Source organism: Manihot esculenta, chromosome 2 (assembly GCF_001659605.2).
Source record: "Manihot esculenta cultivar AM560-2 chromosome 2, M.esculenta_v8, whole genome shotgun sequence".
NCBI classification, from domain to species: Eukaryota; Viridiplantae; Streptophyta; class Magnoliopsida; order Malpighiales; family Euphorbiaceae; genus Manihot; species Manihot esculenta.
In genome coordinates this window covers 8,142,241-8,170,189 of record NC_035162.2, presented here as the reverse complement: position 1 = coordinate 8,170,189, position 27,949 = coordinate 8,142,241, and the positions used below count along the sequence as shown (strand labels likewise).

Below are 27,949 nucleotides of genomic sequence, written 5' to 3'. Positions count from 1 at the left end.
CATTTGTTTTCTGAAAATATTTTTTAATAAGATATTTTTTATTTTGTCATATTTAAAATATTTTAAAAAATTAATTGATAAAAAGATATTTTTATCGTTAAATTGAATTTCATTTTAGGATGATTTATAATTTATTTTATTAGTATTATAATCAGTAATAACTCAATTTTTATATTTTTAAAAATTTATTAAAATATCTTTATATTTTTTTTAATACAATGAGAATTTCATCTATTTTTATTATTAAAAAAATAGTAAAAAATTAAACTACTCCATTTTTTTTTCTCTTTTTTATCCTCTCCTTCTTCATCGATTATTCCTCTTTCTTCTGCTTCTTTTTCTATTTCTGCTTCTGCTTCTACTTTTTCTTCTTCTATTTTTTCTTCTTCTTATCTTTTTTCTCCTTTATCATTATCATCTTCTTCTCTTTTTTTTTTTTTTATTTGAGAAGGAAGAGGAAGAGGAGAAGGAAAGACTATTTCATTGACGGAAAGAACGATAAAAACATTTTAATAGATGTGAGAAAAGATGAATACTGTTTCGTTGATGAAAAAAACGATAATGAAGTTTTAATAGATGTGAAAGAAAATAAAAAATTTTTAATAAATTTCTGAAAATATAAGGATGGACGATTTTATTGACAGAAATAAACGATGAGGATGGATTATTTTGTTGACGGGAAAACGATAACAACGTTTTAATATATATGAGAAAAGATAATAATATTTTAATAGATTTTTGAAAATACAGAATGGACGATTTCATTGACGGAAAGAAACGATGATCGTTGACGGAAAGAAACGATAAAGATGTTTTAATAGATATAAGAAAAGATAGAGACTATCTTATTGATAGAAAGAAACGATAAGAACTTTTTAATAAATATGAAAAAAAAATAAAAATATTTTAATAAATTTTAAAAAATATAAAAACTAACTCGTTAATAATAATAATATCCAATGATTAAATAAGAGATTTTATTTGAGAATAAAATTAAATTTTAAAATTTTTTTATCTCATTATTTATTTAATTTTAACGGAAAAAATAATAAAATAATTTTTTCTTTTAAAAATATTTTAATAAATTTTTAAAAATATAAAAAAAATATTTTAATAGATTTTTAAAAATACAGAAATTAATTTATTAATCATAGAATTACGTAAATTTTAAATTATAAAATTTCATATATTTTAAAATGGATATATTATTTTAAGAGATGAAGTAAAATTTTATAATCTTATTAATACTTTTATGATGGCATAAAAAGCCCAAATGAGCAAGGATACATGAACCAAACTTAGCCCATACCCTATTACAAACAAATCTTCTGACCCACGAAAGACAAGGTTCAAAGTCAAAACTAAGAAAATATTATCAAATCAAATTGATTATAATTATATTATATAGTTTATATTTGAGATCCTACTCTACTTTGCGCCACTGGATCTGAGCTGTACTTAGCTTCACTCGACTCCCAAATTAGAATAAAGACATGTGCCCTGTTTAATTTTCATGCCCACTAAACTATGAAAAATAATTTTTGGTCGAGCCATTAAAATTATGTTAAATATTGTTGTAGCTAATTAAATTTTTATATTATATCTTTTTATTATTCACTCTCCAAAATTTCATAGTTTATATATGATTTTCATTATAATTGAGCATTTTTGAAAAGATAAGATGAGATTAGCAGTCCACTCTGTAAGTAGCTAAAGCACACATGTCAATATGAGAGTTTCTTTTAGGCATGACGCGGTCTCCAGTCTGGCAGTGTTGCCCTTCCAGCTTCCATTATTGCCAATGCCAAGCAACCTTCTCTTCTCTGGCTACTATAAATTCTCTCTCATCTTCTTCATTTCGCATTCATGCTTGCTCTGTTATATCTCTAGTTTCTTTCTTCTCCTTTCTATACCTACATAGCATATATGGCATTTTCCAGATACGCAGTTAATGCTTCACTTCTTCTTGTCTCTCTTCTGTTTCTCCATCTCGCAGAAGCTCAAGAAACGGTAATTCTAATACATCTCCGCATCTTAATTAATTTTTACTTATGTTGCTTGGATAATAAGCAAGAACCGGAAGAGATAGAAATTAAAGTGTGTGTAATTTGCAGATTAGCATCAATGGAGCTATTGCGCCTGCACCGTCCCCTTCAACCCATTCCATAGGTATACAAATCTATCATTTTCAGATCTCTGTATATATGGCTCTTTCTGTTGAATCTTTATATTAATGAAGTAATGTATATAAGTAGATTGTGGAGTGGCATGCGAGGGAAGGTGTAAAATGTCAAAAAGGCCTCGACTGTGCAAAAGGGCTTGTGGGAGCTGCTGCGCCAAGTGCAACTGTGTGCCTCCAGGGACTTATGGCAACCTTGAGTTTTGTCCTTGCTATGCTAATCTTACCACTCGTCAACAACTTCGCAAATGTCCTTGAACTTCATCTTTATAATGCCCTTCTATTCATCTATGATCTTTACTTCTGTCTGTGTTTTGTCAAATAAATCAACATTATTGGTTGTACTGAGATTTTCTTGCCTTTTCTTTTCTTTTCTTTAATCTTAAATTAATAAGAAATTAAGGAGATGCACTATCTCACTTCACTTTTATTATAGCTTGCCTTTGATGTCATTTAGCTAAGGAAGTATCTATGTATATGACAAAATGATGCGGTCTCATTTGTGCCATGTCATAAAATTTTTCCTTATTAAATAAATTTTCTTCCATGTAGATCGGATCTTAGACTGAGAATGGAATCAAAGATGAGTAATCAAGTCTAACCTGAGTTGGTCCATTAGCCAAGGGATTTTATTCATATGGGAGACCCATATACAAGTTTAACCTTATTGAAATTTCCATCATCAAAATCATGGAACAAAATGCTTAATTCTCGAAGAAAAACCATATGGATTTCAGGCGTTCTTCATTCTCTACCTTCCATCTCTGCTCTTTCCTTCTTGCCATCCCCCGAATAACTGGCGGAGACATCATCGGCTGCTCTCTTTGCAAGTCATGTGGGCTTTTTTCTTCATGATATTTTGGAGGAATCCAGTTGCCAAAACAAAAATGGGCCTATGGCCCATGGCTAGATAGGCCATGCAAGTCGCACCATTTGGGCCATATGGTGGGTAAATACAAGATTAGATTAATGCACTTCTTAAATTATTTACACAATAATTTCACTTTAAAAATAATAAGTTATAATTATTAATTTTTTAAAATACAAATAATTAAGATTGCATTGACTTTTGTACTTTATAGTTCTTGGCTCACTGAGATTTTGATTTGTCAGAAATATAAGCTGTTCCTTTTGGCATTCTCATTAGGCAGCTGGCTTTAGAGCTTCTCAAATGGAAACTGATAGCTTGCATGGTTTAACAAAGGGTGCCGTTATTTCTCCCTATCATGCCTCATGTGTCTCGGATGTTTTACATCTCCCTGCTATAGTAACTGATGTGATTTCAATATATGTCCCTCGTGAGGTTAATAGTTTCGCCCATATTTTTGTCACATCCATAAATTTTAAAAATGTGTAATATTATGTTGAGAAAATATTATCATAAAAATTTGATAGGAGTACTTGAAAAAATTCTTGTGTGTGGGATCCACTACTCTCCTAATGCATTCAAAGTATGGGAAAATCAGTCAATGTGGCGAGCTCCTCAGTTGACTGAACTTGACAAATTAAAATTTTTTATGAGTCTAGTCAAGTGCCATGTATTTTCTTCTTCCAATTTAATTCTCTCATTCGAAATTAAAATTTTATAAAAATTTAATTTAATTTAATTAAATACAGTATTTTGTCTCTACACTATAAAAGATATAATTGAATATAATTTCTAAAATAAGATATAATAATTCAAGATACAATTCATTTTGACCTTTTTTTTTTCTTTTAAAAAATGCAGTCATTGCAGACATTAATTTTATTTTTTTTCAAAAATTAAATTAATTTCTTTACTGGCATTCATTATTTTTTAATTATTTTATAAAAAAGACACAAAAGACAACTGTATACTAAGTCTCCATACAAGTTATTCAATCTTTCTTTTGTATTTAATAAAAAACAATTTAAATTATAAATTGATTATATGCCATCTAGATATTAAATTTGTGATGGATCTAATTCTAAAAATGAGTTTAAATTAATATAAAATTCAATATTTTTTTTATTTAAAATTATAAAATTATATTAGAGTGTGAAATATTTATGAAAAATTTTAATATCATATATTAAATTTAAATTAAATTTAACTCATTCTAAAAATTAGTTTACAAATTAATTTTGAAAAAGCGGCATATTACACTGCAAAATTAATATGAGATTTAACACTTTAATATTCTAATAATTATTTCTTAAATACTGCTTTTTCATTATTATTGTTATTATTATTATTATTAAGAAACTGTACAAAATATAAGATCACAGACAATTAAAACCCTAACGGCTAGTTATTCTTTATTTCTATTTGGCTACTTATTCTATATTTCCTTTTGCTTGCGCTCCAACGGTAATGTGACCGTTTAAGCCTCCGCTGCCAAATTGCCCTTTTTATAAACCCCTCTGAACTTTGCCCCCCCCAAAAGAAAAAGACACGCTTTTCTTTTCGCTTTGAATTTGCTTTCTCGCATCTCTCACTTTCATTATCTTCTTGATTTAATTTCAATGGAGACTCCATCATCAACCAAAAGAGAGACAAGGTCGCAGACTCTGGCTGCTCTTAATAACAACGATAACAACATTCCTATTTCAAGTCAGTGAATTTGATTTCTTGTTCTACTCAAGAAAGATTCAAATCTTTCACTCTCTTTGAACCGATCATGTTTTGTTTGGTGCGATTGGGTTAACAAAGCTTAATTTGTTTCTGGTATTCTATTTCAGGTAGGATCGAAGATTCCGAGAAAGGTGTTTCAAAATCAACAAGAAGTGGAAAACAGCAACAAGATCGCTCTGCGCTTATTGATATAACAAACGATTCACCAATTGTTGGAGTTGCTATGGGTAGCTTAGAGACCCCGGCATCAGCCATAGCCAAGCAGAGAAGCAATAGAGTCAAGATCAACTATACACCCGGCTCTGGTGAGGCAAAGCTTAGGGGTCAAGTGAAGACCCTCTTGCAGAAAGTTGAAGAAGAGGCAGAGCTGTCAAAGGTCGCATTAGAGAACCGTCCCTTTCTTCGTATTCAAGGATTTGCTAATTCTCCAATGGGACTTCTTGCTCCGACTCCGGTTAATACGCCACAAGTCCCTAATCTCTCTGAAGCTGATGGAGGCATTGACTGCACTACTCCTTTGTCGGTAGTTGAAGAACCATTGCTTTTTTGTCAGGTTTGGTTATTTTACCTTGTTGGTGAATACGAAACTGAAAATTATCTGGGTTCTTGTTGGTGACGTATTCTTGATGGCTAATTTTGCAGGTGGTGAGTGATATCTTTGATGGGAAGAAGGAGGGTCTTGAATCTCAAAAGAGTCTAACAAGGTCTTTAATGCTGGACTTTTCTGAGAAATCTGAAATCACTGATGCATCGTCAGAATGCCCCTCTGTGGTGACCACTCGCGAAGTAGACAAGTCACTGACATCAGATGATGACAGCGCTTCTAACTGGTCCATTCTGGTTAATGCAAGCACCCATGAAGAAGAAGAAGAAGAAGAAGAGGAAGAATATTACGACCCTTATGATTATGAAGACGGTGATGATGGAGGTTTGGTTGATGCACTGTGTGAAGGTATTGGCAAGATAAGGTTTAGCGAGAATAATACAATGGCTGCTAAATTCAGAGGGAAGCATACAAGATTTAGATACAACAGTGATGATGAGGTAGTTGAAGAAGAAGAAGTGGTAGAAGACGCTGCCTTTCAACACCAAATGTTCTTCACTTGAAGGGTCTGCCAACTCCTAAAGGGAGGCACCTGCGTTTTCCTGAGGATGAAGACGACGGCGACGATTGAATTGAGTTGGTGGTGTTGTGTCTAACTCGACACATCTTTGGGATTTGTTATTTTTTGGTCTCTTTCTTTTATTGACACACCACAAATTGAAGTGGTTCCTGGAGAATAATACAATGTTTCTTTGAATGAATTGTGCTCCGGGAAATTTATTGAAAGAATATTTAAGTATTTACTATTATTTTTTCAAATAATTTTTTAACACCATTAATTTTATAAATAACTTCAATTTGCCGAAGATAAGAACTCCCAAAACATTACACAATCACGCATAATAATAATTCAAATGAATGATCAGTGTAGAATAAATCATTATATAAAAAAATAATTTAAATTTATTTTTTTAAAATGAAAATTTTCAATTAAAAAATAATTTTTTATTGCAACTATTTTATTTTTAAAAGAAAATCATTGAGAACCATGATTTTTATTTATTGTTCACATATTATTTTTTAAAGCTTATTTAGAATCGTGATTTTCGTTTACTGTTTAGAATAGAATTGAAAATAATAATAATAATATTTGGTATGGCTTAATTTTGTTATATATAAATTTATTTGATATTATTAATTAGAGATGTAAGAAATATTTTTTAATATATTATTATAAAAATGTTTTAATTTTAACATATTTAGATCATGATTAGAATAATTTTAATAACATACAAAACAATGATGTATAAAGGAGCCATAATTTTAAAAAAATTTTATTTTGTTTTTATTAAAAAACTCAATAAATGATTTATTTGATATTATTAATTAGAGATGTAAGAAATATTTTTTAATATATTATTATAAAAATGTTTTAATTTTAACATATTTAGATCATGATTAGAATAATTTTAATAACATACAAAACAATGATGTATAAAGGAGCCATAATTTTAAAAAAATTTTATTTTGTTTTTATTAAAAAACTCAATAAATGATTTTATTTTATAAAATTAATTTATTAATATTTTGATAAAAATCAACGAGGGGAAATATATCATATTTTTAAAAGCGGTGACCCTGAATAGCAAATAGTACGTCTCGATGTTTCACTGTCACTCTATCCATGAAATTGAAATGGCCGAAATCAAAATCTATATCGCCCCTCTATCTTCTAAGCCGACGCTTTACATCAACTCTACACTCCGCAGAATCAAATTCAACTATCCACTGCAAAATCAAAGATTTGATCTCAAGGGGACTCTATGGCCAAACACTTGTACTCTATACACAAGAGTTCCATCGCGCAGGTGTCCAAGCCAACGCCTTTATCCTCCCTTCACTACTCAAAGCCTGCTCTTCCTCTCACTACCATCATTATGGCCTTCAACTTCACTGTGTCGTTCTTAAATCAGGGTTTCTCTCTGATCCCGTTATTTCTAATGCTCTCATGCCCTTTTATGCTAAATCTTCAGACGTTGAACTCGCACTTAAAGCGTTCGATGCAATGCCTTCGAGAGATAGTATCTCTTGGAATTCTATCATAAATTGCTGTGTACAAAAGGGCCGTATCACCAAAGCGTTTGAATTGTTTAAGGAAATGTATAGACTTGGTTTTGTGCCAAAATCTGAGTTGCTTGCTAGTTTTATATCGCTCTCTGTACGTTTTGGAGATTTGAAACTTGGAAGAATCATTCATGCTCTCGTTATTGTTGATGAGAGGATCCAGGAAGAGGTTTTTGTTCTAACTTCTTTAGTTGACTGGTATTTTAAGTGTGGTTACTCTTCCATGGCTTTACGCGTGTTTGATCGAATGGAGGTGAAAAATGAGATTTCCTGGACTGCGATGGTATCAGGGTGCATTGCAAATTTCGACCATGGTATGGCCGTTGATTGTTTTCGAGCAATGCAAATTAATGGGGTTAAACCTAATAGAGTAACATTGATTGCGTCGTTACCAGCATGTGCTGAGTTGGGTTGTATTAAGCATGGAAAAGAAATTCATGGATATGCAATTCGTCAGGGGTTCGATTCGGATCGTCATTTTTTATCTTCTCTTATTCATATGTACTGCATAAGTGGAAAATCAATGCAGCCTGCCAAGCTTATTTTTGAGAGATCAGAAGTCAAAGATGTCGTGCTCTGGAGTTCAATTATTGGGAGCTATTCTCGAAGTGGACACAGTGTTGAAGCTATAAATCTCTTTAAGCGGATGAGAGAAGAAGGTATTGGACCAAATTCCGTGACTCTATTGGCAGTGATCACTGCCTGCACAACTAAAACAGCACTTGAGCTTGGAAATGCGACTCATGGATACATTGTGAAATGTGGCTTGAATTTTGATGTTTTTATTGGGAATGCACTTATAAACATGTATGCAAAGTGTGGCTGTCTGGTGGCTTCGCATCAAATTTTCAAGGAGATGCATATAAAAGATTCAGTGTCATGGAGTACGTTGATTGCGGGTTATGGCTTGCACGGTTATGGTAAGGAAGCTTTGTCTTTCTTCCATGAAATGCAAGACAGGCTTGTTGAACCAGATGCAATTACTTTAATTGCCATTTTATCAGCTTGCAACCATGCTGGCCTCGTCGAAGAGGGGAAACAGATATTTGATAATGTGAAAAAAGAAGGAAAAATTCTACTTACTATAGAACATTATGCTTGCCTAATTGATCTTCTTGGAAAGTCGGGGAAAATCGATGATGCTTTTGATATTGTGCGAACAATGCCCTTGAAACCTAGTGCATCAATATGGAGCTCTTTGGTTTCAGCTTGCAAAACTCATGGGAGATCAGAAATTGCTGAAATACTAGCACGCCAACTTATAGAATCAGAACCTGGAAATGCTGCCAACCATACTTCGCTGAGTGGGATTTTCGCGGAATCAAAAAACTGGCATGCTGTAGAAGAGGTAAGGAGATTCATGAAAGCAAAGGGACTAACTAAATGCTATGGATTTAGCCAGATTTCAATAGGCAACCCTTCTTCATTTCCAATTTAGTTTTATAGTCAGGTTGGTGACAGTTGAGTTGCCCCATTCCAGTAATCAAATCACTTGGGACAAATCAGTTTTTGAATGCAGTTCTATGAAGTTCCTTTTTTTTTTTTTTGGGAGGGCTCAATATTGGGCATAATCAAACAAAATCACATGCAGAAAACTAATTTTGGGTTCTCTAGGAACTAAGCATACTGCAATCTGACTTGCTAAATCCCTTTTTCTTGCCAAATTCTGGAGTGGGTATTGATTTGATGTCACTTTTTGTTCAAAGAAGAATGAAAATGAGCGAGAGAAATGTTTACTTGATCGCTGATCGTACAAAGGTTTTGCTCGTCTTGGGCCGTGAACTTGGAGGTTCGCTTTACGTAGCAGATGCCGAGATAGTGGTCGAAAAGCCCATCGACTGCCGCCCCACCGACTTCGACTTTTGCATCGTATTTGACACAACCGTTCCCGCCACCGACCATTTCCCCTGAGCCCTAAATTCCCATCCATGATTTCTGCGCTTTCAAGATCTCTGTGTTCCGGAGTGGTTCAACTAAAAAGCATCTTTTGAGAACTCAGCCGTATCCCCATGTTAACTGTTGAGAAATTTTCATTCAAATGGTAGATTCAAAATAAAATATGTGCGGCTAGATTTATATTTTGGATCATGAAAAAATGAACATAATTAAATAATTTCTTATCTGAATATCAATATATATATATATATTAAAGAAAAATAATTAATTTATTATTATTTTTTTCAGTTTAATCCTTTCATTCTGTTTAACCATTATATTTATTGAAAAGAAACTTCCTACTATTTTTGTTACATATATTTAGTATTTACTATTTGAACATTAATAAAAATTTATTAATTAACTTTTTTAGCTTTAATTTTTTTTGGAAGTAATGAATAAGCCTAAATTCAGTAGTGCTGGGTTTGAATCAAGCATTAATTGGAATCAAATGAAAAAAAAAATTTGTTAAATAAAAGATTTTTTAAAATTCGTATGTATTTTTACAAGAAGAATAAAAAGAAGTTTGGCTCAGCAATTAATGGCGATGAAATGAATTCACATAGATTGAGTTTCTTTTTATCTTTCTCCTTGAGAAGCACACATATAGAGAAAGCATCCTTTATTCTTTAAAAATAATTAATGATCAAATGTAAATTTTTGAATACACCCTTTGTTATTTTTAGTTACATTCACCTTCTGATAATGAAAAGCTTGGAAAATGGAAGATAGAAATAAAAGAGTCTAATCTTGTGATAATGACAGGGAGACCCCTTTTGAGTGGGTAAGGAGGAAAGTCCTAATCAAGGGATGGTGCTGAGCACTCAAGCTTATATACACAATATCATCAAAAGGACAAAGATATATATCAAACATGGATGTTCCAACTACCATCAGTTGATCCTCTTCAAATAACAACATTCCAGTGAAGTGGACGCGAAGAAACAGACTTCAAACCCCATGATTTTTTACGTAATTAAACTTCCTTTTAAGTAAGCACAATTCACCATCCCCATCACTAAACTAACGACTCTTTCCCCCTTCTCAGCTTGTTTTAAAAGGAACTCCATCTCTGTCACTAGCTACTACTCCTGCTAAGCATGGACAAAGAAGAGGGCAAATTGGTTGTCATGGGACGAGCTGAGATTGATACCCGACCACCCTTCCGGTCGGTTAAAGATGCCGTCATGTTGTTCGGAGAACGAGTTCTAGCTGGCGAGATTGCCAATAAACTCAAAAAGGTTTGTTTTCTTGTTGTTGATGAATTTTCTGGCCAATTAAAAGCTTGTATATATCTGATATGCAAATGCATGTTTTCTTGTTAGATTGAAGCAAGTGAAAGTGGGCACTCACATTCCAGAATGGGAGCTTTAACAGCTGAGCTAGAGGAAACGAAACTTGGCCTCCAGAAAGCAAGAGAAGAAGCTGAACTAATGGCAAACTGCATGAGATCACTTAGAGAAGAACTAGAACAAGCAAAGAAAGAGCTACGATGGCTAAAGGCAAAGGAAATGTTTAAGAAGCAACCTATTATTATTGATGATCCTGAGATTGAAGACCTCAAGTTCATTGAAAATGCAACCAAAATGGAGATGAAGAACCGAACTATTGATTATGATAATGATGACGACGACGACGATGCTGAGTTTGGAAAGAAGAGATATGTGAAATTTGCTAGTCCTCCTTCATTGGCTAGGATCATTGTTACGAAAGAGGAAACTCCCTCAACTAAAAAGACCATGAAGAAGTCACTAGTGCCTATTTTAGGATGGCTAAGAATTTCAAGTAAAAAGGGAAACCAAGAGGCTGAATCTCCCAGAAATTGAGATGCAAAAATATTTCATCAACAGAAAATTGGGTAGTTTCACATATTAAGTTCTGTTTTGCTTCAGATGATCTTAAAAGCATGCTCTCAAAGTATTAATAAGTGAGAGTTTTTATTTTTTGGTCCAAAGAGATTTTTTTTTTTTTTTTTTCTGTAAACAAGTATCAAGTGAGTTTTTCAATAAAATCTATTTGTAGCAGGTCGACAAAATTCTCTTGTCTGCTCTTTGCTTTGCTTTCCATAGTTTGTCTGTAATAAATAAAAACAGTTTTGTAAGCCCAAATTGTCAAATGATAAAATTCCTTTATATTGTGTCTGAAGACAATCTCAGCTTTCTTTCTTTTCTTTTTTTTTTTTTTTCACTCGGCAGTATTTAAAACTCGTATATGATAAATTATCTTAGAAAAGAAACTCAAAATTTATAAATACTAATTCTTAATACCACTCCTTAATTGTTTAATTATTTATATTTCATATATTTAAAATACATTTATTAATATTTGTAGTATTTACTTTTTTAATAATTACTAAAAAAATTTATTATTTAATCGCTATGAATAAATTTTTTAATTGACTTTTAATTTTAAAAATATCTTAAAATATTAATGATATTTTAATAAAATTATTAATTAATTTTTTTATTAATTTTTATTATTAAATATTTTATTATTTAGTTGATGTGGTAATGAAAAAATTTATTAATTAATTTTTTAATTTTATAATATTTATTAATTAATTCTTTTATTTAAAAGATATTTTAAATTTATTTATAATATATATATATTTAAATTAGGAATTGGAAATTAAAAGAGTAAAAGCTGTATTCAGATGCATTTATCAGTAAATTAAGTCCGTGCAGATTTATTTATAATATTTAATGATTAAAATTAATAAAAATATTAATTAATTAATATTTTTAAAATATTAAATATATTTTAATATATATTTTTTAAAATTTTAAAAATTAACTAATAAATTTTTTATATCAAATAAGTTAAATAATTATTTAATATTTTTAAAATTTTTAAAAATATTAACTACTAAATCACATAAATAATAATTTTTCCTAATTATCATTATATTAAATAAAGAAGACAGCTCCACTACTCAAATTTAGCAAACAATCAAACTGACAGTGATGATCTGAGATCCAATAGAATAGGATTTTACAAGAATTTTGTATTACTGAATAAGGCCTAAGCTTTCTGAGGAGGGGACTCTTCTTTTATACATTGTCTTGCTTGCTGGTGACGTGTAAAGGTCTCTCCAGGATTGGGCCACGCGTCTCTGCCATGCGGATTCGGAGGTACTAGGGTATCAGCCGCCTGCTCCATGCGTAACGGCCTCTGATTCTCCTCGTGCGTACGTTCGAACGGATCTGCCAGGCTGTCTGGTGAATATTTCTCTGGATCCTGGGCTGGGCCGAGAGTTGGGCCAGACGCTAAGCCTGAGTGGAGAGGGCCTGCTTCGTGTGGGCCAGGCCGGCTTGAGTGAAGAAGATGGGTCGAGCCCGGTCTTGAGGGTTGGATGAGCCAGGCTTGTTCTGTATATCAGATGTGTGGACCTCTACGTCATGGGCCTTGGGCTGTGGTCAAGCCCCTGGCCCGGGGTGAAGGAACCCAGCGGTCATCAATTGCCCCTTCACCTTCTCGGCAGTTATTGCTCCAACTGCCGAGGGGGTGAATACCAAGAACTAGTATGACCGCGTCTGTTCGGGTTCAGGTGCCTTAATAACATCCTTTCATCTTTCAGTCGTTGCGCAGCTTCTGAATTCTATCTGCTCTTTTCTCTTTCTGTCTTTTTTCTATTCTTCTTGTCCTCTGCCGCCTTTGCTTTTTTTGTCATCATTATCTGGACATCTCCTTTCTTTCCTTTCCCGTGAATAACTTTTAAGAATCTGACATCACTGGCTTAGAGTCTAGCGTAGCTCTGCCCCGTGCTAAGTCCTCAGGCTCCGAGTATATATCAGCGCCAGCTTTTCTTCATTCTTGAGCCTTCTGTTGAAATGAAAAATTCTTGTTTTATCTGTGGCAGGTCTATTCGACGCCTTCTTCAAGCAGATTGCCTTGTGCCCCAGAGGTTTGCTTTGATTTTGCTCTTATCATCTTAGGGGAGAACTGTTTCTGACTTGTCTCTGTTTTGAAACTTTTTGCAGTTCCTGAAATAAAAATGGGTCAGTTCAAAATTCTTGAAGATTTGATGTTACCTCTAAGGCGTCTGGGTGGTGCATTGAAGATCCTTCTGGTATGGCAGTCGAAGGATGGGGCCATTCGGCAAGCTGCTGAAACTGCTTTACCCAGGTCGTCTGGCCGGCCTCCTCCTCTGCTTGTTGCCCAGGCTCCAAAGAAGTTCTGGGCTATTGAGGGGTTCGCTCTAACTTCACCTTTTTCCGCAGAGAAAAAGGGAATTTCCTCGATGTCCCTGTTGTCCTCTTTTGATATAAATGGGAGTGGCGCCGGCGCTCAGCTTGTTGTTCTTTTTGATGTGAAGTACCAGTATTATTATTCCCTTTGGTGTGAAGTACCAGTATTACGTGAGACTGGGATCTGCTGCACTCAGTCAGGTCTCCAGCGATTTCTTCGAATGTGTACTTCGCGATCTCTTCGGGGCCATAGCCCGAAGACTTATGTTTTTCATGTGTGGTGCACGGCCGGCATACAATATCTGAGCTTGTTCGAATGTACCGTGCATCACATTTGGGTAACCGGACGTTTGCCCAGGGGGACAGTGAGAAATGCTTATGGGAATCAACTTGTTCAGTTCCCCTATAATAGCGGGACAGATCTTGGCCTTTTCTGAAAAACTCACATTCCGAGCTACGAGAAGTCCTCCGAGCTGAAGACTAGAATAGTAGGGTAGGTGATAATCGTAGATGATGAAGTATCTGGATATGTAAATCCTTTAAGGATAGTCTTTCATCCCGTAGTGTAGGCCTTTGTAACGTGCTGTAATGTACTTTTCTTTTAATGAAGTTCTTGTTCTGCTCTCATGCTTAAGCTGTTCTTCCTTTATCATGTGTGAAATACTTTAGATTGCTCGCCTTATAATTTTAACCAATTGAGCTCTGTCCTGCTTTTTTCCGAGCTGATCTAACCATATCTGCGAGCTCTGATGAGTTGAATTCCGGATCCACTTAGCCAACTGGACTTTCAAGTTTCCGAACCGGACTGCCCGACCGACCTATGAGCTCGGTCTTTATCTTGATGAATTGAGCTTTGAGTCTCCTTCATCCGGCCGGGCTCTCAGGTCATGTTGTCCGGGCTGGACTAACCGACCTGAGAGTTCTGTCTTTGCTTAGTGAAGTGGGCTCTGAGTTTCCTTTAGCTGACCGAGCTCTCAAGTCGTGTTGTCCGAGCTGGACTAATCCGACCTCTGAGCTCGGCTTCTGATGAGTTGAACTCTAAGCTCTCAGTTCTGTATGTTTCCGAGGTGCTCTTGGCGCCTCTTTCCGATCTCACATCCTTTGTTTAATAACGGTAAATCAAATCTTATAACTTTTTAAGTGAGGAGCAAGTCTGACCTTTATCATGCTCCCTTTTGCTTGTACTTTTGAGTCTTTTCATGACTTGCCCCTCTGTTTCCTCGGCATTTACCATAGGGATGGTAAAGTAGTAGGCTAAGTTGCTCTGACTGATGAGTTGGGCCTGTATTATGTGGATGGCGAATGGGCTTTTAAATGATGGGCTGTCATCGTGTACTTGGCCCTTGATAGACGTAGGTAAGCCCAGCGATCATCCTTTTGCCCCTTTACCGTCTCGCCAGTTATTACCTAACCGTTGAGAGGGTAAATTTCGAGAACAATTAATGATCGCGCCGCTCCAAGACAAAACTGTTCAGATCAACGCCCTGCCTCATAATTGCCTTTCTTTTCAAATTCCTTTTGTCTTTTGAAGAACTAGCTCTTGTCTGCTCTCTGTCTTTCTGCAACTCTTTCTACAGTTTTTCATCCCATCGCGTTCTCAGGTACGCTTCTTTGTTCTTCCATGGCAAGTTCAAAGCTTCCTGATGTTTTTGACCTTGAGTCGCATATTACACCTTCCAACATAACTAATCACATTTCCCGGAGGCTTTTAGATACTCCGTTGTATCTTATTCGAGCACCTCTTCCAAATGAGAGGATAGTTCTTCCTTACCCTCGTCCTCCTGGTTTGGTGGATCCCCAAGAGGTTCGTAGCATAGTGTTTTTCCTGAAGCAGAGAGAATTTGGTTTACCGTTTCCTTTTACCCCTTTCTTTGTCGAGGTCTTTGAATACTTTGGGGTAACTCCTCGAATGTTATCCCCAAATTCCATTTTATTCATGTCCTGTTTCGAGTCTATCTGTTTGGGTTGGGGTTTCGCACCTACGGCCTGTCTGTTTGTCACTTTTTTCCGCCTGGTTAGGGCGAAGCAAAACTTCTATTACTTTTCCCCCCGTAATGGGCTGTCTCTTCTTACGGGCTATAAGGATTCTATAAAGGGATGGGTAGAGAATTTCCTTGTGGCGGAGTTAAAACTAGGGTCCTGCCGATCGTGGGATGTGGACCTAAGGTGGGGGGAGATCTTTCCGGGCTGCAACGATCTGCCCGAATTGAGTCTTATTGAGCAGGTCGGGCTGCTTCGACTGACTTCCGTTGAGAGGAAGTATGATGTCGAGAAGTGTATGTTTGCGTCCAACCTTAGGGATATCCGGGACACGGGTATAGTGCTTTGTCCGGCTATTCTGTTTCTTCTTTGCTCATAATATCAGGAAGTATGCTGACTCTTTATAACTTCTTGTTTCTTGCAGCTTCTGAGGTTAGAATGGATGGCGTCAAATTCCCCAAGAATTTTGACCTGTCTCGGGAGAACATGCATGCAATTTTTGACGCCTTTGGGGATGGGCGTTCTGTAACTGAGATTGCTGCAGAGCTGGCTCAGGCCGCTTCCTCCAAGAAGGTCAGCCGACCTCCCGTCAAAGCTTCTTCTCGAACTTCCAAGCCGAGCTCTCGCAGCATCAAATCAGCTCGGCCATCTAGCCATGGTGGGTCGAGCTCAACCTCGACGCCTGCTGAAGGGTCTAGATCCATTCCAGCCTCTTCAGAGATCGTGAGGGAAATTTCCCTAGCTATTGTGGAGCAGACCCAAGCTACTGAACAAGTGGGGCAGGGTGCTGCCCATTCTACTGAGGGGGTGTCAGGGGGAAAATCTAAGTCCCCTGTTGAAGACAAGGAGACCTCTGGGACAGGGATGGAGATCATCCTCCTAGAGGATCAAAGCCCAGAGGTTTCTGGTGAAGGTGCCCCTGCCCCTGTGAGGACTGAGCCTGAGGGATCTAAGGGCGTCCCATCGAAGACCGGGGGCAAGCGTCCAACCCCTTCTGGAACGCCTACCCCATCTCCTGCGCGGAAGAAGTCCAGGACTGCTGCGGGTCCTTCCCCACCTCTTCCTCCCATTGGGAAGGGGAAGGGTGTGTCTGCTGTTCCTTCATCGTCCCCCACTGACAACATTCTGGACCTGTCAGGCATTTCCTCTGAGTCTCCGGCCTCTGCTGTAGCCGCACTTCTCCGGGAGCGGATGTTCGGCGGGATAACAGAGGCTTCGGATCCTCGTCTTCTGGCCCTGACTAGTCACTTGGCCAGTTCTACCAAGGAGCAGGTGTCCTTCCAATCTCGCTCGCGTGAGGAGCTCGGATCCACGATTGGAGAAATGCTTCTGATGGTAAGTTATTCTTTCTTTTCACCTCTCTTTGAGTTTACTTTGTTTCTTTTCTTGACAATTGTTTTTCCGTACTAGATGTTAGGCCTGGTTATGGAGGTGAATGCCCGTGACCTCTCTCTCCGGGAGTCCGTGGACCGCCGGATCGAAGAAGCGCGTCGCGATGAAAACCTGACTGCCACCAGCGACGCGAGGGGCCACCTGGCAGCCGCCCGGGAGCAGATTCAGTATCTCCAGGTGGAGTTACATTCTGCGCTGGAGGCCTCGAAAAGAGTTGAGGACAGAGCGGTTGAGGCAGCAGAGCATAGCAAATCCCTGGAATCAGAGCTGTCTCGTACTCGCAGGGTTCTCCAGGAGTCTGATGGGAGGGCAGCTGAAGTGGAAGCTCGTTGTGTAGAGGTTGTAAAACAGCTGTCCTCTATGACAACGGCCCTTCAGGAGAGGGATGAGGCTGTTGGCCAAAAAGCTGAGGTCCAGCGCCAACATGAGGCCTTAAAGGCTGATTTTGAGGGGCTTCAAGCTCACTTGAATGAGGTGAAGGCTCAGAGGGAAAGTGCCCTAGCCCGGGTGGAGGTCCTTGAGCAGAAATTGGGCACAAGTTCTGAACGTATCAAAGATCTGTCTTCATCGGCTGAAGAGTTCAACCTTCGCCAACAACAGCTGAAAAATGAAGTCAGGGCTTTGGAACGTAAATGTTTAGCCCTGCTTGAGGTGGTAAAGTATGCCGAAGGGAAGGCTCAGCTGAAGCGTGAACAATATATAGCGGAGTATCAGGAGTCTGATGAGCTGAAGGTTAAAATTGATCAGGCCTGTGAAGCTCATCTTCAGGACTACAAAGACTCTTCTGAGTTGTGAAGCTCATCTTCAGGACTACAAAGACTCTTCTGAGTTTAAGGAATTTGTAGCTGAGGCTTGTGAAGAACATCTTGATGAGTATAAAGCTTCTGGTGAAATGAAAAAGGCTATCCTTGATAAGGCCTACCGCATGTATGTAACTGGCTACAATCGCGGTTTAAGAGAAGCTAGGCAGGCTCCTGATATTCCTTTGGCCAAGCTTCGTAGGCGCGAAGTGGACTCAGATGGCGAGTCAGTGCTATACGGAGAGGATGATTTCCCTTTGCCCCGAGGAGATTCTCAGAGGAACATAGACCGGCCAGCTGAGTCTTCGTCAGGGGAATTCGAGATAGAGTCGGAGGAGGATGATCCTGATTCTGAGAAAGACGGTCTCCACCTTGGGTCAGAAGTTGCCCCTACTATTAATGTTGAGAGCTCTGGCCCAAGGGACACCGAGCTTCCTTCGGAGGTGGCTGTAAATAGAGATAATGCAGGCGAGGGTGTTCTTACTGATGTAAGTCCCTTAAGGACTATTTATCCTCCTTCCTCGCCGGAGAAATAAATTGTAATAGTCATTAATGAAGTATTAGTTTCCTGCTTGTTTTTCATATTTCTTGACATTTATATCTACTCTTCGTATTTGTGATATAAACTACATATTTTCATTCAAAAGCTCTGAATTAATCTTAAGTTGCGAGCTCAGCTCTTAGCTGATAGTCTGAGAGATCAAATCTCGTACCTTTTTAATGACAACTATCATGTCAGTTTTTGGCTTTTAGTCCTTCTTTCTTCGTTATGACTTCGTATATTTGTTTCAGATAAACTGGTTGAGGCTTTGATTATAGCCTTTTTATCCTCTTAAGGATATCGTCATTTATGAGTCCTTCTATGGAGGGAGCTCGACCTTTCTCTTTGGCCTTCGTATCTTGATCCTTTAAGGATATAAGTCTATCCGAGCTGAGAGCTCGGTCTTGGGCCTTTGTGAATATTGGTCCGAGCTGAGAGCTCGACCTTGAGTTTTTAAGAATATAAGTCTATCCGAGCTGGGAGCTCGGCCTTTGCTTCGAAAGCCAAAGTTTTGGCGTTAGCGTCTTTTTCGAGGTCGGGGCTTTTTTAGCTTATTGGGCCTTGTACCTTTTTCATAGGTCGGAACCTGACTATCCGAGCTGGAAACTCAGCCTTTTTCTTTCGTACCTTGAATTTTTGCGAAGGTAAGTCTATCCGAGCTGGGAGCTCGGTCTTTCTCTCTCTTTTTTTTTTTTTTTTTTTTTTAAACAGCTCTGGGCTCTTCTCTTTCCGAGGTCGGAATTGGATTTTATAAGTTGTCCCTGTGGTGTGGGGAAATTTTTCATTTTGGGAGGCTCTTAAGTCCTTCACCGACCTATTTTTGATTCTAGGAGATCTTACGGGATCCTGGTTTTCTTTGAATTTGCCGGACGACCTCGGGGCCTGGCCGGTTGTTTTTGATTCCAGGAGATCTTACGGGATCCTGTTTTTCTTTGAATTTCCGGGACGACCTCGGGGCCTCGCCGGTTGTTTTTGATTCCAGGAGATCTTACGGGATCCTGTTTTTCTTTGAATTTCCGGGACGACCTCGGGGCCTCGCCGGTTGTTTTTGATTCCAGGAGATCTTACGGGATCCTGTTTTTCTTTGAATTTCCGGGACGGCCTCGGGGCCTCGCCGGTTGTTTTTGATTCCAGGAGATCTTACGGGATCCTGTTTTTCTTTGAATTTCCGGGACGACCTCGGGGCCTCGCCGGTTGTTTTTGATTCCAGGAGATCTTACGGGATCCTGTTTTTCTTTGAATTTCCGGAACGACCTCGGGGCCTCGCCGGTTGTTTTTGATTCCAGGAGATCTTACGGGATCCTGTTTTTCTTTGAATTTCCGGGACGACCTCGGGGCCTCGCCGGTTGTTTTTGATTCCAGGAGATCTTACGGGATCCTGTTTTTCTTTGAATTTCCGGGACGACCTCGGGGCCTCGCCGGTTGTTTTTTGGTACCCGCTTTGGGGTTTTGTACAAGATTCAGGCTCATTGGCCTTACTGTCGCTTCGTCATCTCAGCTGATTTCGTGCCTAACTGAGGCCTTGTTTCATGTAGAACGTTATTCATAAAGATAATCACATTGTATAAACAATTTTTATTTACTCATGTCTGTCAAAATACAACGTTTTTCTTTACGAATATTTCAAGGAAAATACCTTTTTAGGTGCTGGATGTTCCAAGCGTGGGGCTCGGGGTTTCCTTGCATATCTTCGATTCGGTATACCCCGGGCTTAACCACTCTTGTCACTTTGAATGGACCTTCCCAGGTCGGTGCTAGCTTGCCTGCGGCTGCTCTTTTTCCTGTAGCTTCCAGGTTTCTTAAAGTCAGGTCTCCCACCTTCAAGCTTCTTTCTCTGACCTTTTGATTGTAATATCTTGCCGCTCGTTGTTGATAAGCAGCAGTTCGGATTTGGGCTTCTTCCCTAACTTCTTCAAGAGCATCTAGGTTGCTCCTTAATTTGTCCCCATTAGCGTTCTCACTAACGAATTGAACTCGATGAGTGGGGATCTGCAACTCAACTGGGACTACAGCCTCTGTGCCATAAGCAAGTGCAAACGGGGTTTCTTGAGTGGGCGCTCTGGGAGTGGTTCGGAGTGCCCATAGAGTGCTATTGAGTTCTTCTGCCCAATTCTCCTTTGCGCCATCCAGCCGTTTTTTTAATCCTTGAAGGATAGCTCTATTAGTGACTTCCGTTTGGCCATTAGTCTGAGGAAGAGCCACGGAGGAGAACTTATGCCATATGCCCATGTTCGTTGTGAAGGCTCTGAAAGTGCTGCAGTCGAATTGTTTGCCGTTGTCTGAGATAAGTACTCTTGGTATGCCAAACCTGCAGATGATATGTCCCCATATGAAATCTATCATCTTGCGAGCTGTGATTGTGGCTATTGCTTCTGCCTCTGGCCATTTCGAGAAATATTCCACAGCCACCACTACGAATTTCCTTTGCCCCGTAGTCTTGGGGAAAGGTCCCAGGATGTCAATTCCCCATTGTGAGAAAGGCCATGGACTGGATATGCTTGCTTGAGGAGTGGCAGGGGTCCTGATGGCATTAGCAAATCTCTGACATACGTCACACCTCCGGACAAACTCTTCTGCTTCTTTTTTAACAGTGGGCCAGTAGTATCCTTGCTTGAATATTTTGTTAGCTAATGTCCCTGCTCCCTCGTGAGCCCCACATAGGCCTCTATGTATTTCCTCCATTACCTTTGCAGCTTCCTCCGGACTCACACACCGGAGCCATGGGCTGGACTTCCCTTTTCTGTATAAAGTTCCCCTTATTACTTGGTAATTGGCAGCTCGCGCTGCTATCTTTTTGGCTTCAACTTTATCTTCGGGGAGTTCGCCATTTTCTAAGTATCTCAGGTATGGAGTCATCCAAGTTGGGCTCTGTTCCACCTGCAGTACTGTGTTTGTCTTCTTGAAAGCAGGTGTGCTGACATGCTGTATGTATACTTCATCAGGGAGCTGCTCTAACTCTTCTTTGGTCAGTCGACTAAGCAGGTCTGCCTCCTCATTTTCATCTCGAGGTATCCTCTGAAATCTGGTAATAACTCCTCGGCCCGTGAGGTCGGCTTCCACAGTTTTTACTTTATCGAGATAACTCTGCATGATGGGATCTCTGGCCTGGTATACTCCCGTCACCTGGTTGATCACCAGCTGAGAGTCACTATTCACCTCGAGGTCGGTTACCCCTATTTCCAAAGCTACCAACATTCCGTTCACCAAGGCTTCATATTCGGCCACATTATTAGAAGATTTGAATTCTAGCCGTAAGGCATAACATACTTTAAAGCCCTCCTGCCCCTTAAGTATTATCCCAGCGCCACTGCCCTCAGAGCCTGATGCTCCGTCTACATATAGCTTCCAGCTGGATTCTTGGGGAAGCTCTCCCTCTCCTTCTTTTCTTGGTATCTCCGAAGATGATCCTTCCTTCTCCTTGTTGAATGAGCATTCTGCTATGAAGTCAGCCAGCGCTTGAGATTTTATAGCTGTCCGAGGTCGGTACTCCAGACAGTAAGGGCTGATTTCCACGGACCATGCTAACATCCGTCCTGAAGTTTCCGGCCTTCGTAGGATCTTCCTTAAGGGTTGGTCCGTCACCACAACTCCTTGGTGGCCTTCCAGATAAACTTTGAGTTTCCGGACTGCTAACAACAAGGCATATGCCAATTTTTCAATGTTCGAGTATCTGACCTCAGTGTCTCTGAGTACCTTGCTGACGTAGAAAACGGGTTTCTGCTCCCCTTCTTCCACTCTTACTAGTACTGCGCTGACTGCTTGCTCTGAGGCTGTCAAGTATATCAGGAGTTCTTCCCCTTTTATAGGACTGCTGAGCACGCGAGGCGAGCTGAGGTATTCCTTAAGCTCTGTGAAGGCTTTTTGGCAGTCTTCTGTCCATTCAAAATTCGGAACCTTCCTCAATTTTTTGAAGAATGGCAAACACTTTTCTGCCGACCTCGACATAAATCGATGAAGCGCCACTACTCTCCCGGTTAATCTCTGGACGTCCCTTACACAGGTCGGCTCTGGCATATTCAATATGGCTTCTACCTTCTCCGGATTGGGCTCAATGCCTTTTCCACTCACCATGTATCCCAAGAACTTTCCTCCCCTGATGAAGAAAGCACACTTTGCTGGATTCAACTTCATCCTGTATTGATCTAACACCCCAAATATCTCCCTTAAATCCGTTATGTGTTGTTGAAAAGTTGAACTTTTAACCACCATGTCATCCACATACACTTCTACATTCCTGCCGATCTGGTTCTTAAAGATTTTATTCATTAATCGTTGGTAAGTTGCCCCGGCGTTTCTTAATCCGAAGGGCATAGCTCTGTAGCAGTAAGTCCCGTCTTCAGTTATAAATGAGGTCTTCTTCTCATCCGTTTTTTCCATTGGGATTTGGTGGTAACCAGACATAGCATCCAAAGAAGACATATAATCAAAACCGGCCGTTGAGTCGACCATCTTATTAATATCGGGGAGGGGGTAACAATCTTTAGGGCAGGCCTTATTCAGGTCGGTAAAATCTATACACATCCTGTATTTTCCATTGGCTTTTTTGACTAACACAGGATTTGCCAACCACTGTGGGTACATAACCTCCCTAATAAAGCCTGCCTCTTCTAGCTTCTGCACTTCTTCCTGGGTAGCCTGCTGCTTCTCTCTTCCCACTACTCTCTTCTTTTGCTTTACTGGTCTGGCCTCGGGGAGGACATTCAATCGGTGTGTCATCACTTTGGGGTCAATTCCCGGCATGTCTGAGGGCTTCCATGCGAAGGTCGGCGAGTGACTTCGGATCAGGGCCATGGCTTCACCTTTTTGTTCTTTGGTGAGGCCAGCATTGAGACTGAAGACCTTACTCGCTTCTTCTTCTGATAGGGAGAAGGTCTCCAGCTCTCCAACGGGCTCTGTTCGGGCTTCCTTTGTCTCATCCCTGACCTCCAAAACTTTTGAATCAAGCGCTTCTCCGGTTGAGTTCGGTTCCGTCACTGTGGCCAAGTATACTGCCCTTGCTTCTTCCTGGCTGCCCCGGACCATTCCCACTCCTTCTTTCGTTGGGAACTTGAGTGCCAGATACCTGATGCTAGTGACAGCTTCAAAGTTGAACAACGCCGGCCTCCCCAAAATCGCATTGTAGCTCAGTGGGAGTTTGACCACCAAAAACACCTCATGATGGGTGCGAGCTCTAGGTGCTTCTCCCAAGGTAAGGGCCAGCTTCACCTTCCCTTCTACAAGTACCGGTGCTCCTCCGATCCCTTTGATGGGTGACTGGTCCCGAACCAGCTGTTCCTCTGGGATTCCCATTCGCTGGAAAACCCGATATGGCAATAAATTGACCTTACTCCCATCATCCACCAGAACCTTCTTCACCCGAAAATTATGAATGACTGCTTCAATGACAAGCGCGTCATCATGGGGCATCTGAATGCCCTGTGCATCCTCCGAAGAGAAAGCGATGGTCATGGGAGAGTGTTCAACGATCTGCATAACCTCGCCATTGCTGGTCTCCCCTTCCCGGTTTCTCTTCTTTCCTCGACGGTTCATCCGTCCTCCAGTTCCTCCAACAATCATATTAATAGTCCCACTGGACCCATCATTCACTGGTCCAGCTCCAGTTCTCCTGGGCATCTGGGCTGCCGGACCGGGTTGAGGCCTCTGCCCCTCCGGTTTCTTCACAAAATTTTTGAGATGCCCCCTTTTTATCAATCTTTCAATTTTCGCGATTAACTGAAAACAATTATTTGTATCGTGGCCATGCGTCCGGTGGTACTGACAATACTTGTCAGGATTCCTCTGATCTGCTTCTAACTTCAAAGGTTTGGGCCACTGGAGAAACTCCTTATCCTGGACAGCCATGAGCACCTCGGCTCTGGACGCATTTAATGGAGTCGGTTTCTCCGGGACCCAAGGAGGGAGCACTCTTGGTTCATGAGCCCTGGGAGGAGGGGGAGGCCTTTGATCCTTTCTTTCCCAGGCCTGCTTGTATGGCTCAGGCCTCTTTCCATGCTTCTTCTCGTGTTTCTCCAGTCTCCCCTCCTCCGGGGCTTTCTCTTTTCCTGCCACCCCTTTGGCAAATCTACTCGTTACTAAGGCGTCATCCTGCCTTATATACTTTTCCGTCCTCTTCATTAACTCGGCCAGCGAGGTCGGAGGTTTCCTGCTCAGAGAACCAAAGAACTCGGCAGAGGTTGTTCCCTTTTGCATGGCCTCTACCGCCCTTCCTTCGTCAAGCTCGGGAATCTGCAGGGCCTCCGTATTGAAACGGGCGACATACTCTCTGAGGGATTCACCAGCCTTTTATCTCACTGTTTCCAGATAGCTCGTCTTCCTATCTGCTGGCACCCCGGCTACGAACCGGCTAATGAAGCGGGTGGCAAGATCTCCGAAACTTTTAATGCTTCCGGCCTCCAGGCTGTTGAACCATGCCCTCGCTGGTCCCGAGAGCGTTGTTGGGAACACCTTGCACATCAGAGCATCTGACATAGTTTGCAACTCCATGAAGGTCTTATAGTTCATGACATGCTCTCTCGGGTTACCAGCTCCATTATAGGCCGCCATCAGCGGCATCATAAACTTTTTGGGAACGGTCTCCTGCTGCATTAACTTTGAGAAGGGAGAAGAAGTAGGCAAGGAGGTTTGACTCTGATCTTTCTTACCTAGCTCGGCTAGGAGCTGCTCCTTCAACTTTTTCAGCTTTTGGTTCATTTTCTCGTCTTCCGGGTTGGATCTTTTGCCCAAACTACATTCTTCCTCCTCTGTTTCAGTTCCCGTTTCCCTGGTTGTTTCAGCAGAATAGTCGTTCACCTCTTCATTTTCTATCAACTCTCTTGCCATCCCATGGATTCGGGCCTCCGGTTCTTCCTCCTCTCCGGCATCGTGGTTGTTAGTTTGGAGGCGGGCAGAGGTAGGTTGGGGTTCATCGGTTCTGGGTTCCTCCACTACTGGGAGTGCGTTTACCGGGGTGCTAAGTCCCCTTTGTTGCATTATCTGCCCCAACCAGTGAGCAGTGGTTTGTAGCTGGAGAGCCATGGTTTGAATGTCTTGGTTAGACAGGGTCATGGTGGGAGTATTCCCTGCCAAGCTTGGCGAGGGATTAAGAGAAATAGGTGTTTGGTTATTCAACGTTGTAGGGCTAGAAAAGGAGAACTGCTGCCCCTCTTGGGCAGAGCTCAGGTCATTTGGAATATTAGGGTTACTTTCTTGGTGGTTTGCCATCGTGGATCTCAGTGGGTTTTGAAAGTGAAAACTCCGGTGATGAAAAGATCTCCTTCGTTTCCCACAGACGGCGCCAATTGATGATCTGAGATCCAATAGAATAGGGTTTTACAAGGATTTTGTATTACTGAATAAGGTCTAAGCTTTCTGAGGAGGGGACTCCTCTTTTATACATTGTCTTGCTTGCTGGTGACATGTAAAGGTTTCTCCAGGATTGGGCCACGCGTCTCTGCCATGCGGATTCAGAGGTACTAGGGTATCAGCCGCCTGCTCCATGCGTAACGGCCTCTGATTCTCCTCGTGCGTACGTTCGAACGGATCTGCCAGGCTGTCTGGTGAATATTTCTCTGGATCCTGGGCTGGACCGAGAGTTGGGCCAGACACTAAGCCTGAGTGGAGAGGGCCTGCTTCGTGTGGGCCAGGCCGGCTTGAGTGAAGAAGATGGGTCGAGCCCGGCCTTGAGGGTTGGATGAGCCAGGCTTGTTCTGTATATCAGGTGTGTGGGCCTCTACGTCATGGGCCTTGGGCTGTGGTCAAGCCCCTGGCCCGGGGTGAAGGAACCCAGCGGTCATCAGACAGCAAATTCAATGAAAAAAAAAGGGTAAAGGGACACGGTCGAGGATCCGTAGGTTTTTTGTTTTTTTTGTTTTTTGTTTTTAAATATCCATTTAATCCTAAGTAACAGTCAAACTCACAAATTTAAACATAATTTAGTTCTTATAATTTTTTCCCCCATATATTTATATAAATGTCTGAACATACTTTTATTTTGAGAAATTCCTAAATTATATTATCAACATTTCATTAATCTACACAAGCGGATCAAAATTCTATGATATAATTGACCCACATGAAAGCTAGTAAATTTTCAAATCATTTACTTTTAATTATTTTATTAGTAAGTCATCAATGTTAATAACATTTTCTCTGCTCAAATTTAGTCTGATTATTGTTTAACTCTTTTATATTATGTCTAATAAAACTGCATAATGAATAATTCCTTCACTTAATTTATTATTATGATTTAGTTAATCATTTTTTACTGTGATTGTAATTTTTTTTCTAAAAAATTTGAAGTAATTAAAATAAACTAACTTAGTATTTTTCTTAATAAAATTGAGGTGTAATTAAATTCATCAAAAGAATGTTATTAGAAATTAATATAAAAAATAAATCCCACTAATCTTTCAGCTAAGATAAAAAATAACTTTTGTATTTTACCATTATTTTGGGAAGAGTCGGCAAGTCGGTTGAATTGAATAATTAATTAAGAGAAGGGGTGAGGATTAAGCGAGTATATTAATTAAAAAATTTTTAAATATCCACATGTAAGCATGTGAACCCTATCAATCAACTTCTTCTTCTTCTTCACCCATATGAGCCGATAGCTTCCATTTTACACATGCACGTTGCTAGTTAATAAATAAATTAATATATATATATATATATATATATATAAAATCAAAATAAATTATTTATTACCAGTAAATTGATCTGCCATTTTTTTTGAAAATATTATTGTATTAACTAAAATAGAACCAATATACATTCTTAAAAAGTTCATTTCAATTTTCATGCAGAAGTAATAATTTTGAATTTTCACCTTAGCCACTAATTGAAAATCCTGTCGATATTCATTTTTTCCCAGTACAGAAAATTTAAGACAAAGGGGGCAGGGACTACGTAGAATATAGGAACATGTCTTTTATCATCAACATTAGACTGTCTGGCGTAGTTGAGCTGTCATTGGACATTACATCACTTAAATTAAAATTAATCCTCTTTCTTAAAATAAAAACAGTGTTGACTTAAGAACTAATTCCAGCGTTTAATGCAAAATTTCTGACACATTTTATGATTGACCATTGACACATATCATTGTTGCCAAAAATAATGCAAAAATGAAAAAGAAAAAGGAATAATTCTGAGTAAAACTAGGAAATTATTTTAATGGGAAGCTTAGTTGGAGGCTTACTAGCCACATGATGCAGATGCAGATGCAGATGCAGAGTTCAGACAAAAATAAGCAATACACAATTGTTGTCCTATATCATAGATTCTCCTACCAATCTCCTTCATATACTCACTGACAAACAACCAAGACTCATTTTAACTACCAAACTCTCATGGAGAAACAAAGCCCTGAAAGAATAATGAAGAGCAGCCATCTCTGCATCCCCAGGCTGAAAGCCACCACCATCAAGAACAACCACCGTTTGTCTCCGATGACTCTCCTTGAGCGCTTCCGGGAAGCTGTCTTTCGCTTGATGATGTTGTCGGCTCTATCCAAGGCCACTAATAGTAATGATGGATCACCCGTGATCAAGAGATCTTATTATCGCCCATCTAATGACTCTCACCACAGCGAAGCAGTGGCTGATTGCATCGAGTTTATCAAGAAGACGGCGGTGACCGATGAGGACAACGGCGGCCGGAAAGTCTCATTCTTATGATTTCTACAGTAATGATTA

The 27,949-nt window shown here is 39.6% G+C and overlaps 4 protein-coding genes across 4 annotated transcripts; all 4 read left to right on the top strand.

Moving 5' to 3' along the window:
• Positions 1-1,829: 1,829 nt before the first annotated feature.
• On the top strand, positions 1,830-2,730 carry LOC110609901 (snakin-2). The gene is made up of 3 exons (XM_021749734.2): positions 1,830-2,010; positions 2,115-2,169; positions 2,256-2,730. The coding sequence occupies exons 1-3, from the start codon at positions 1,927-1,929 to the stop codon at positions 2,435-2,437; spliced, it is 321 nt and encodes a 106-aa protein (XP_021605426.1). The 5' UTR covers positions 1,830-1,926; the 3' UTR covers positions 2,438-2,730.
• Positions 2,731-4,568: 1,838 nt separating this feature from the next.
• On the top strand, positions 4,569-6,080 carry LOC110608601. Its single transcript, XM_043953316.1, has 3 exons — positions 4,569-4,754; positions 4,883-5,328; positions 5,418-6,080. The coding sequence occupies exons 1-3, from the start codon at positions 4,667-4,669 to the stop codon at positions 5,880-5,882; spliced, it is 999 nt and encodes a 332-aa protein (XP_043809251.1). The 5' UTR covers positions 4,569-4,666; the 3' UTR covers positions 5,883-6,080.
• An 853-nt stretch (positions 6,081-6,933) lies between these two features.
• LOC110608173 (pentatricopeptide repeat-containing protein At4g31070, mitochondrial) lies at positions 6,934-9,680 on the top strand. Its single transcript, XM_021747387.2, has one exon. It carries the CDS (start codon positions 7,004-7,006, stop codon positions 8,879-8,881), a length of 1,878 nt encoding a protein of 625 aa, XP_021603079.1. The 5' UTR covers positions 6,934-7,003; the 3' UTR covers positions 8,882-9,680.
• Positions 9,681-10,071: 391 nt separating this feature from the next.
• Positions 10,072-11,354, top strand: LOC110609999 (WEB family protein At3g51220). Its single transcript, XM_021749855.2, has 3 exons — positions 10,072-10,350; positions 10,427-10,619; positions 10,704-11,354. Exons 2-3 carry the CDS (start codon positions 10,479-10,481, stop codon positions 11,202-11,204), a joined length of 642 nt encoding a protein of 213 aa, XP_021605547.1. The 5' UTR covers positions 10,072-10,350; positions 10,427-10,478; the 3' UTR covers positions 11,205-11,354.
• Positions 11,355-27,949: the final 16,595 nt, after the last annotated feature.

Coding starts and splice junctions, on each gene's coding strand:
- LOC110609999 (XM_021749855.2), top strand. CDS start 10,479: ATGGACAAAGAAGAGGGCAAATTGGTTGTCATGGGACGAGCTGAGATT. Junction 10,620..10,703: donor TTGCCAATAAACTCAAAAAG/GTTTGTTTTCTT, acceptor TTTTCTTGTTAG/ATTGAAGCAAGTGAAAGTGG.
- LOC110608173 (XM_021747387.2), top strand. CDS start 7,004: ATGAAATTGAAATGGCCGAAATCAAAATCTATATCGCCCCTCTATCTT.
- LOC110609901 (XM_021749734.2), top strand. CDS start 1,927: ATGGCATTTTCCAGATACGCAGTTAATGCTTCACTTCTTCTTGTCTCT. Junction 2,011..2,114: donor TCGCAGAAGCTCAAGAAACG/GTAATTCTAATA, acceptor TGTAATTTGCAG/ATTAGCATCAATGGAGCTAT. Junction 2,170..2,255: donor CCCTTCAACCCATTCCATAG/GTATACAAATCT, acceptor GTATATAAGTAG/ATTGTGGAGTGGCATGCGAG.
- LOC110608601 (XM_043953316.1), top strand. CDS start 4,667: ATGGAGACTCCATCATCAACCAAAAGAGAGACAAGGTCGCAGACTCTG. Junction 4,755..4,882: donor TAACAACATTCCTATTTCAA/GTCAGTGAATTT, acceptor ATTCTATTTCAG/GTAGGATCGAAGATTCCGAG. Junction 5,329..5,417: donor AACCATTGCTTTTTTGTCAG/GTTTGGTTATTT, acceptor CTAATTTTGCAG/GTGGTGAGTGATATCTTTGA.